Source organism: Citrus sinensis, chromosome 7 (genome assembly GCF_022201045.2).
Source record: "Citrus sinensis cultivar Valencia sweet orange chromosome 7, DVS_A1.0, whole genome shotgun sequence".
NCBI lineage: Eukaryota > Viridiplantae > Streptophyta > Magnoliopsida > Sapindales > Rutaceae > Citrus > Citrus sinensis.
Window position 1 is genome coordinate 18,459,936 of NC_068562.1, and position 11,607 is coordinate 18,471,542.

An 11,607-nucleotide genomic window follows, 5' to 3' on the forward strand; every position below is an offset into this window, starting at 1 on the left:
CTTCCACTCGGCAACGCAAGGGTGTATGACAAAGAGGTGGGGAATATTTTGGCCGACTGTGTTGTTCAAAAAAAGAGTTTTCCGCCATGCCAAGAGTACTGCGTCAAGTGGAAGGGTCTACCTAAGAGCGAAGCAAGTTGGGAGCCCACAAACAACTTGTGGCAGTTCCAAGATAAGATCAAGGACTTCCACAATGAGTCAACGAGGACGTCTCCGGATTAGGCTGGAGAGAATGTAACACCCCAAGCATTTCAGCCGAGCCTTGGTGTGTGTCACCACCCATGAAGGTTCTAAAATTATGGAGGCTTTTATGCACGTTGTAGATAATTCTATGTAATTAATGAGTTAAGTGGTAGCGAAGATAGTTCTAGAGCACTGTCTAGACATTTCCTCGTACTCTATAAATAGGAGAGGCCTCATTTGGCCAAGACACACAAGAAACACACAAGAAATTCAACACACAAAGCATTGTAAGCTTTCCTTTGAGCAATAAGAGTTCTTTTCTCCCATCTTGAGAGAGTTTAAGTAAATACTCTTTTTTACTTTTGAATCTAGCAATGTTTTACGTGTGCTAGGCTGACTTAGGGCCAAGAAAGTTGATTTGGCACCTAAAGCCGCACGATTCAGCAAGGAAATAAGCGAGTCGTGACACTTTGCATGATTATTTACACCTTAATTTAAAACCTAAAGCCGCACGATACATGGTTATCAAAAGTTGTCAGATAAAAAGAAAAAATTCATATACTTGTGGGTGAAGAGAGCTTTTAGCAAGGAAATTATTTGTGTTTCGTGCAATTTTAATGAAGGTTAAAATCGTTTTAAAAAGGACGCAATTTTAAGGCAGCAACTTTTTTTAATGTGCCAAAAATAATTAAATCATGGTAGTAATTTGAGCTGTAATATATTATTATGTTAAATTTGGGCTAATACGGACTCAGTTCATGGAGTACGTCTGGAACCAAATTCTAAAATACTAACAATTTATATATTCTTTCTAAAAATATTTTTATTATCTATTAAAACCCTAATCGATTTTGGTCCAAATTTTAATACTTTTAAAAATATGACAAAAAATAACATAGCTCTTTTGGATAAAAAATATAAAATATAAGAATCAGTACAGATATATAATTAATTATACGGTTGATCATGTCATAAATATGTTCATGTGGACAACTCTAAACTCAAGCATGATACAATATTGTATAAATGGGTGACACAACTTTGTATCTATCAACTTTATACGACTACTTTGTGAACATTTGCGTTATGAATTTTTTCTTACTTCACCTTATTTATTTATATTTCAACTATCGACACGTTTTATAAAAGAGTAATGATACAACCACAAACTCTTGTACAAACTTATTTTGTACAAACTGATGTGACATTAATTCATTGGTTGAATGAAAATATAAATTAATAAAAATAAATCATGTGGGCCAAGTGATATTTAATTCAACCAATCTTATCATGCCACGTCAGTTTGTACAAAATAAGTTTGTACAAGAGTTTGTGGCTGTATCATTACTCTTTATAAAAATAACTGTTGAACATTTATGGTAAGTAGCTAGATCGAGTAAGGAATTCCTTTTATGGTAAGTAGATCATGTAGTAACTTTCATAGTACGTGGGTTCACACGTACGTGGGTTGATCGTGTAGTAACTTTCATAGTACGTGGGTTCAGGGCCGACTTTAGAGTCAGAGGGGCCTTAGGCGAAAATTTTTTTATAAGGCCTTTATTTATTTTATAATTTCAATATTCAAAGATATATTAAAAGGATCAAAATTTATTTCATCTTTTATTCTTGAATTTCAACAATAATTAAAAAAAGATAAAAAATTTTAAAAATAGAACCTAAAAAATAGTCAAGAAGATATATTTTTGTATTCCATTAAAACCATTAAAAACAAACAAACAAACAAATAAATAAAGACAATATTATTTTCAAATAGAATATTTAGAATGATAGAATATAAAAATTTGAAATGATAAATTGATGTTCAAAAATAAAAACGGACTTTATATTTTAAGAAACCAATTATTTTAAATGAACCAATGAATATAATAATTTTCTTTGTAGAGAAAAGAACAAGAAATTTTTTTCATTTACTAATTCTTGAGATTATAAGGTTTTTAATAAAAATTAAAAGAAATACTAAAAGTCAAGATTTTAACATTGAATAATTAAAAAGGTAAATAATTTTTTAGAAATATTAATAATGCATGAACTAATGGTTAAATCATATTATTAATTATATTTCTTTAAAATTAAGGTTCCGAAATATAGATTTTTTTTATCAAACATTTCTTAATTGTAGGATAATTAAGAATAGATAGATATTTAATAAAATTTTTGATTTTTTAAAATACATATTAAAATTTTTTATTAATTAGAGAATTATTAAAGAAATATTAAAAATATGAGGTCTTCTTAAAATATGAGGCCTTAGGCAACTGCTTTGTTCGCCTATATCTAAAGCCACCCCTGCGTGGGTTAACACGTTCTACAATTCTTTTTTTTTTTAAATGGATGTTATACAAATATGCATACAAATCAATCAACTTTATAAAGGTTCATAGTGGAAATCATCATAATTTGCAACGGCTCCACCAATAAAAAAACTAATATTCATTCAGAAAATTCAAATCTGGCGTACTCTGTAAACTTATGTTCGTGATTACCACCAAGAAGTCAAAGTTAGGCTATATTAAATAAAAGGATTCTCATTGCGACACTTGATTATCTTTATCTACCGATTTATAATTTCATTATATATAGAGTTTCTTTGGACCATAATACCATGCATAGAGTGGCATTTAAGCCTTGTATAGCTTTTTTAGCCAACCCCAACATTCTCAGTTCTTGCTCCTAGCAACCAAATCGATCAAATTCGTAAGCTTTTCAATATGACTCTTATTAGATTTCATTAATATGAGTTTAAATTTTTTCCCCTTCTTTTACACAGCTTTATTTTGTGTGTTTGTGTGTGTGTGTATACATATATGTATATGTATATGTATATGTAAAATCTTCATATCTGCAAAGTGAAACCATTTTGTTTTATTTTTATTCTTTGTTACTACTTTCGGATGTGCACATTTTATAAAAATGACAACTAATTAAACATTTATTGTATGCAGATCAAATAAAGAACTTCTTTATGATTGATCATGTAGAAACTTGGTTAATTATTATCATGTACGTTTTACTATTGTTTTTTTAAAGGACGTTTTACAAATCATAAGTATCAGAAAATGTTGATAAACTCATATTTTAATAAGTCGGTAGATTCATCTAGCTCTATAAACTTAGTACTAATCGATCAAATTGGTATATGCTATTTATGTTCCCAAAAAATTAAAAAAGAAAATCACTCATGTTAACTTACGTAATTAAAGTAGAAGAACACTTATAGGTTCGGCGAATATTCGAATTCTATTGTAGCTCTATAATGACAAGAAAATCGAGGATGAGAGATAAGTTTAATTTTCATGAATATAATGAATTAGATTTCTTCGTCTTTCTATCATTTTTTTTTTAACATCAAAGCATAATCTATAAATTATATAGTTATACCGTAAAGTTAACTATATGTATAAACAGAAATAAGGATCGAATCAAATATGTGGAGGCTGAAGATTGCAGTGGGTGACAAAAACAGCCCATATATGTTTACAACAAACAATTTTGTCGGGAGGCAAATATGGGAGTTTGATCCAAATGCTGGCTCACCAGAAGAGCTTGCTGAAGTTGAAGAAGCTCGACAAAGTTTTTACAAAAATCGACATAATGTGAAGCCGGCGGGTGATCTTCTTTGGCGCTTACAGGTGTGTAACTAATAAATTACTTCGTCTAAATTTCAATTTACCAGCTTTTATAAATTCATGCACTTCATTTTACCTCCGCGACCTATTAAAAACACATCAATCTATCCCCATTCTTCATTGAGAAGACAAAAATTTTTAATCAATACAACGACCTCCATTTACCTTAATCTTTTGAACCGCATATGAAGCTGCGTTCATGTTTTAAATAATTTGGGAAGTAAGTTGAAATTAAGAAACAAATTAATTGCATGCGTTAAATGTGAATTTCAAAGTTAGGTAGTACTCAACTATGTGTTTTATTTGGAAGTACTGTTCTCGTCATCATATGCGTCATATACTGTTCTGGACATTTAACTAATTAATTTGTTGCTGTGGACCATGATTTAATTGACAACGTATTAATTAATTTAAAAGTGTGTTCATTTTCTTATGGATTATTAAATAATCTACTCTTAGAAAGTATTACCCTACCATACCTACTTAAAAAATAGTACTGAAATAGAATAATTATAAGGTAATCTGTTTAAAATAAATGAATAAAATTAAACGGATTTTCGGTTAATTAACTTATTTGTTCAAAACCATAATCCTATTTTAACAGTAATCCCAACTGCCAGGTGGGGGACAACTTAACTTTATTAATCCCACATATTCCCAGAAAAGAAAAAGAAAAAAACTTTTAATTCCAATTATTTCCAAAATGGGGACGACGGAAGTCAGAGACTCGCAGCTAATTATGGTAGAATTACTGTATTAGACTTCCAGGTGGGGGACAACTTAACTTTATTAATCCCACATATTCCCAGAAAAGAAAAAGAAAAAAACTTTTAATTCCAATTATTTCCAAAAGGGAAAGTGGGGAACGACGGAAGTCAGAGTCTCACAGCTAATTATGGCAGTATTAGACTTTTTTTTTGACACTCGTCCAGAGACCTAACATTCTACTCTGCCCCACGATTTCCATATTGCCCTATAACTACTTCAGCGTTTTTTAGAAACTACAAAAAAAATAGTATATAAAAAATCAACTAAATGTCTCTTATAGGCATACTCAAAACTCAAACTTTCGACCTTAATAGAGAAGAAGCATGTGCCGACCAACTAGTGGGGAATTGTCTTTTAGGATTTAAATTGAATAAATATTATGAATTTTTTTTCAAAAGATCAACAAGATAAATAAGAGTAATCTCCGTTCTTATTATCTGAAATATTTAATTATGTATCCTTTTTCGTTCTTTTTTTTTAGAAGTAATTATGTATCTTGCCAAAAAATAAAGAGCTCTATTTTCTCATCGAATATTTAATTATGTTTGAAAAAAAAAAAAAACAGTTTCTGAGAGAGAAAAATTTCAAACCAAGAATTCCTCAAGTCAAGGTCAAGGATGGTGAAGCAATCACATATGAAACTGCCACCACTGCAATGAAGAGGGCTGCTCATTACTTTTCAGCTATACAAGCTAGCGACGGCCATTGGCCTGCTGAAAATGCCGGCCCCATGTATTTTCTTCCTCCATTTGTAAGTATTTTCTTTTCAACCTCACCTTCACATTATGAGAAAGGGAGAACGTCACTTTATCTATGATTTTTTCTCTTTCTTTATTTATTTATTTATTTATTATTTTTTGTTGGTAACTTGTCACTTTTTTCCCACAGTTTATAGAATACTCTATTACTTCTTGATGTGAAAATTTTAACAGCAAAATGTAGTTACTTTATGACTAGATTGAATTTTTTTGTGAAATAATTGACATCAGGAAAGTATGAAGTATGGTAAAAGCTGAAAATTATAGTGTGTCAATTTCCTTTGCCAAAATATAGTTGGGTCAGTATAGCCAAAAGACAAAACAAACTTAAAAAGTGTCTATGTGACCATTTCTAGAAACAATGGGATCTCTGTAACTATTTTCACTAAACCTATTGTTGTCCTTTTATTAGTTATTTTAGAATTTAGACAACTAACCTTTCAAATTTTTCTATTTCCTTGAAAATTTTCAGGTCTTCTGCTTGTACATTACAGGTCATCTTAACACTGTCTTCACAGTTGAGCATCGCAGAGAAATTCTTCGCTATTTGTACAACCATCAGGTGCTTGCTAAATAATTAATGTTCTTAGTTTTCTTAACTGAGCTTATTTATTAAACTTTGGTCACACACATTTATATACATGTATCTAATATTGTGACGATATTGTTTGTGCTGCAGCATGAAGATGGTGGCTGGGGAGTACATGTAGAGGCTCCAAGCAGCATGTTTGGTACAGTTTTCAGCTACCTTTGCATGCGTTTACTGGGTCTAGGACCCAATGATGGAGAAAACAATGCTTGTGCTAGAGCTCGTAAATGGATTCGCGACCATGGTGGTGTCACTTACATACCCTCTTGGGGAAAGAATTGGCTTTCAGTAAGATTGATCATATATGAATTAATAGTTACTTACACGCCAAGAAATATTTAATGATCAAAATTTTAATTTTCATTCTTCTCTTTATTTTGTTCCGTTGCACTGTGATCTATAGATACTTGGAATATTTGAATGGTCTGGCACCAACCCAATGCCCCCAGAGTTCTGGATCCTGCCTTCCTTTGTTCCACTTCATCCATGTATGTTCATTTTGTAATTCAATAGATACCTCTGATCAGGGCAGAGGATTTGCTTCTGTCTCTTTGACGGTCAATTATTCTGAAAACTTACATGAATTGTAAATGCAGCAAAAATGTGGTGCTATTGTAGACTGGTTTACATGCCCGTGTCTTACTTATACGGGAAAAGGTTTGTTGGTCCAATCACTCCACTAATTCAACAATTGAGGGAAGAACTTCACACTCAGCCTTACAATGAAATCAACTGGAGAAAAGTTCGCCATCTCTGCTCGAAGGTGATTTTATTAACATTTAGTGTTCTCGTTATATTTTGATTTTTAGGCACTGATGCTTTTATCTTGATCAAGTGTTATTAAATTTGCGAAATTGTTATTACAGGAGGATCTCTACTATCCCCATCCTTTTGTACAGGAATTACTTTGGGATACGCTTTACTTAGCCAGCGAGCCTCTCCTAACTCGTTGGCCTTTGAACAAGCTTATCAGACAGAAGGCTTTAAAAGAAACAATGAAGTTCATTCATTACGAGGACCACAACAGTCGGTACATTACCATAGGCTGTGTGGAAAAGGTAATGTTGTTATTACCATAATGCAGAACAAAAGGAAAACATGTATCAGTTTTCAATTTGTGCGTGTACCGTTGATGATCCAATTGATACAGTTACCACTCTCGAATTGAACAGCCATTGTGTATGCTTGCTTGTTGGGTTGAAGATCCAAACGGAATTGCATTTAAGAAGCATCTTAATAGGATTGCAGATTACATTTGGCTCGGGGAAGACGGAATGAAAGTTCAGGTTGCTACACTAGTACTCGTATTCGATACAATAGTACTAACAAGTTAACAATATATATAGCTAAATTTGATACTATTACCATCCTTATGCAGACTTTCGGCAGCCAAACATGGGATACTGCTCTTGGTCTTCAAGCTTTGATGGCTTGCAATATTGCTGACGAAGTTGAATCTGTACTCGGTAAAGGACACGACTACTTGAAGAAAGCTCAGGTTTCATAATCAAATCCTTATGTTAATACATGCTATATTTGTTTTTCCGGCCCCTCCAATTACTTTGCTCTTCATTGAAACATTCCCTTTGAAATTTTTGAAGATTAGGGACAATCCAGTAGGTGACTACAAAGGCAATTTTCGACACTTTTCTAAAGGAGCATGGACATTTTCGGATCAAGATCACGGATGGCAAGTTTCAGATTGTACCGCAGAAGGTTTGAAGGTAGCTCTATATCTTATTTCAACCACTTAAAGCTAGTTTAGAGCCAAATCTTTTATGCCAATCATGGTGTTCCTAACAAAAGTTTCTTGTATCTTCATAGTGTGTCCTACAACTCTCACTGATGCCACCAGAAATTGTTGGCGAGAAAATGGAACCTGAGAGACTATATGATGCTGTTAATTTCTTACTCTCTCTTCAGGTGACATTTAAATTGTATGATAATTCTTGTAGAGTTAATTTCAAATTATCCTCTCATGAATTAACTACCTTAAATCGCTATCTTTATTTTTAAAAACCTAAATTTGCCCTACATTTTTGTTAAGAATACCAAAAAAAAATTCATTAACCGACCTCTATTTTTTCTCCTTATCTTTTGACCAAACAAAGGCATAATTTGAGGTTCTTAAAAATAAAAAGGACAATTTGAAAATAGTGAATTTGTGAAATTTACCCTTCTTCTAATTCTTATTAGTTCAATATCGTTCAATAATCTTTTAAACTTATTGTAGGATGAAAAAACTGGTGGATTAGCAGTTTGGGAGCGAGCTGGAGCCTCGTTGCTGTTGGAGGTAACAATTTAAACCACACACCACACCAATTTAGCTCTATTTGGTATTGAGGTGTTGTACATTTTAAGCTGCAGCTGCTATAGAGAAAAAAATTATATATATGCAATAAAAGTTAATAGTATATAATAAATATAATTTTTAAATAATAATCTTAACAAAATTAGTAAATATATAATAGATTTTTTGTCATGCAATTATATAGTTAAACCAACTTAACTTTCAAAGTACACCAGCTAGTGTTTATGAAATACTTTAGTCCTGAAACTTAAAAACTACAGCTGTCTAGTCTTAATTCTAAATAAGAACTTAGTTTTCATTGTAAGCATTATTATTATAATCCTAAATGATACAATAGTTTTTGTAATCTGTTTTCCTCTGCAGTGGCTAAATCCGGTGGAGTTTCTTGAGGACCTTATAGTAGAGCACACTTACGTCGAATGCACTGCATCAGCAATCGAAGCATTTATGTTGTTTAAGAAATTATACCCTCATCATAGAAAAAAGGAGATTGAAAATTTCATCGTGAAAGCTGTGCATTACATCGAAGACGAACAAACTGCTGATGGTTCATGGTTAATTTTTTTTTTTTTAACATTAATTGAGCCTTTTGTAACATTTCTGTTCGATTAACGTCAAAGTGCTAGAGAAATTAGCATAATGAGCAAACATGTCTATGTCTATAGGTATGGAAATTGGGGAATTTGCTTCATATATGGTACCTGTTTTGCTCTTGGAGGGCTGCAAGTTGCTGGCAAGACTTACAACAATTGTCTTGCAATTCGAAGAGCAGTTGATTTTCTACTAAATGCACAAAGTGATGACGGTGGGTGGGGAGAGAGCTACAAATCATGCCCAAATAAGGTAATTTCACAATACTAGTGATGGCGCGTGCGTCCGTAGACATATCTACTTAACCGTTAGGCTCAAGCTATAACATATATGTATTTATATTAAGTTTTTTCATATAGTATACTGGCACTTAAAATAATTTAGCTGACTTTTGATTCTCATTGTTGATACAGATATATACACCTCTTGAAGGAAAGAGATCAACAGTGGTACACACCGCATTGGCAGTTCTTAGTTTAATTAGTGCTGGGCAGGTCAGTTTATATATTAACACTCATCCCGTGACATTATGCTTTAGTCACGTTAATTTTTATATTTCTATTGGATAAGAAAATAAATGCGCACAAACTATATCTTTAAAAGATCAACGGCTCAGATTAGCACGAGACTTGTTAACTACTGAACTTAAATTTATATTTTATTTTGTAATAGGCTGATAGAGACCCAACTCCTATTCATCGTGGTGTGAAGTTGTTGATCAACTCACAATTGGAAAATGGAGACTTCCCGCAACAGGTAAAAAATTGGTGCTTATAATAATTTTTATTTATTTATTTATTTTTAAAAGGTAGGAGTAGAGAAGGCTCAAATGAAGTTTTAGTCCCTATTTCTTCCAAAATTTAAACTCGAGTAATCAGTTAAAAAAAGCCACTTAAAAATGCTTTGGCCTTGATGCTTATACTATCAAATGCTTAAACAAGTGGCTTCAGTGACATCAAATGTTTGCTAATTATTGATTAATTTTTTTAATTGCAGGAAATTATGGGAGTGTTCATGAGAAACTGCATGTTACACTATGCAGAATACAGGAATATTTTCCCATTGAGGGCTTTAGCAGAGTATCGCAAAAGAGTTCCACTGCCTAATTAAAAAGCTTTTTCCTCCATTGGAAATAATAAGCCGATAAAGATTCGTATATATATTTTCATGTATGGAATCATGTTGAGAAATGGAACTGCTGCATAACTTGTAATGGAGATATGGAGCAAAATAAGTCTCAAATAATTGCTAAATTCAGCAAATATGGCCATCCAATTACTTGCCTTGCACTTATTAGAAGAATGATCTTGTTCATTATGTAAATAAATAAATAATTGATAAATGAGTCGCATCTAATTAGAAGTATGTTTAATTGTTGTGGCTGTGGTTCGATAGAATTACTTACTGTTAAGTAATAGTTTTGTAGTGAAAAGAAAAAAAATTGATTGAGTGAGTGCTAAATTAATTAAGTCAAATAAATTCAATTGTAAATATTGCCCTCAGATGATCAATATCCAGTGGAGTCCTAATTACAAGTAATTCTTGGGGGTGATTAGTTAAAGTGTAAATATTTTTATTCTTTCCCTACTCCATGTCAAAATAACAAATGACTAGAAGAGTTATTAAATTGTGACAGCTTACTACATCAAATATGTAAAATAATAGTTTAGTTGACTTATAAAATACCAATATTTGCTAAATAATTATAAAAGGTACAATCCTCCATTGAGTACTGCAAATTATTTCTTTTATGAATAAAAAGTAGAGTATACAATATTTGAGAACAGATAATGATTTAAAAAGTTAAAAAAAAAATTGAATTTAAGAAATTAGATTAGCAAATAAAAGGGATACAATGTGGCGACAAAGTTTTGTTTTGTTTAAATTTTGTTGAATAAAAGGGAGTGGGATATTATCTGTCTTGTCTCTACGACAAGTTTGTTTGTCCTGCCTCTATGACAAGTTAGATTTGGTTTTTTCATTGTTTGACCGTCTTTTCTCAATCATTGACTCTAGTCTCTTCATTATTTCTTCATCATTTCTCAATCATTTCCTCTAAAATCTTGCTTTTCCACCAAACTTTATGGGCGGCTCGAGTGATAACACTAAGTCAGACTTGCAAAATGCATATGCACGTCTGCAACTTGAAGACGATGAGGAAGGTAGTCTTATAGTGGCTGGAGAAGAGGAGGAAAGTAATGGGTCGGATAAGATTGACTCTCGCTATTTTCTTGTGGAACGATTTTTAATTGATAAGGTGATCAATTTTGCCGCTATGAAGAATACAATGGCAGGTCTATCTGGCAAGGGACTTATCATCAAGGATTTGTCTCCCACTTTGTTCCTATTTCAATTCTTCCATGAAATTGATATTAAGAGGGTGCTAGAATCTGGTCCATGGACTTTCGATCAACATATCCTCCTTGTCCATAGATTGGGGGCGGATGAACAAACTCAGCATGTTCATTTGTTTCATACTATCTTTTGGATCCAAGTTTACAATTTGCCCATTGGATTCCAATCGGAAAATATTTTGCAAAGCATAAGCAATTACATTGGCGCTTTTTTGGAGTTGGACCAAAATAATTTTAAAGTTATATGGGGGAATTACATATGGTTGCGAGTGTTAATCAATGTCAGGAAACCCCTCAAACGCTGAATGCATTTGAAGAGAACATTGTTAACATATATGTTTCCATAATGTTGATTTTGATGATAACAAACAAGATTAAGAATGATTAATCTTTTAAGCTCAAAATT

General features: G+C 32.2%; 1 protein-coding gene across 1 annotated transcript; it reads left to right on the plus strand.

Moving 5' to 3' along the window:
• Positions 1 to 2,805: 2,805 nt before the first annotated feature.
• LOC102614883 (beta-amyrin synthase-like) lies at positions 2,806 to 10,347 on the plus strand. The gene is made up of 18 exons (XM_006468053.4): positions 2,806 to 2,898; positions 3,610 to 3,833; positions 5,164 to 5,349; positions 5,829 to 5,918; positions 6,036 to 6,233; positions 6,349 to 6,433; positions 6,542 to 6,708; positions 6,812 to 7,003; positions 7,118 to 7,231; positions 7,324 to 7,443; positions 7,547 to 7,669; positions 7,770 to 7,868; positions 8,179 to 8,238; positions 8,620 to 8,810; positions 8,922 to 9,099; positions 9,261 to 9,341; positions 9,520 to 9,603; positions 9,844 to 10,347. The coding sequence occupies exons 2-18, from the start codon at positions 3,630 to 3,632 to the stop codon at positions 9,955 to 9,957; spliced, it is 2,286 nt and encodes a 761-aa protein (XP_006468116.2). The 5' UTR covers positions 2,806 to 2,898; positions 3,610 to 3,629; the 3' UTR covers positions 9,958 to 10,347.
• The last annotated feature ends 1,260 nt before the right edge of the window (positions 10,348 to 11,607 follow it).

What these genes read in the sequence shown, in the direction of transcription:
- LOC102614883 (XM_006468053.4), top strand. Translation starts at nt 3,630, where the DNA reads ATGTGGAGGCTGAAGATTGCAGTGGGTGACAAAAACAGCCCATATATG. An exon ending in ACTACTTGAAGAAAGCTCAG is followed by an intron (nt 7,444 to 7,546) that starts GTTTCATAATCA and finishes AAATTTTTGAAG; the next exon opens with ATTAGGGACAATCCAGTAGG. An exon ending in GTTTAATTAGTGCTGGGCAG is followed by an intron (nt 9,342 to 9,519) that starts GTCAGTTTATAT and finishes ATTTTGTAATAG; the next exon opens with GCTGATAGAGACCCAACTCC.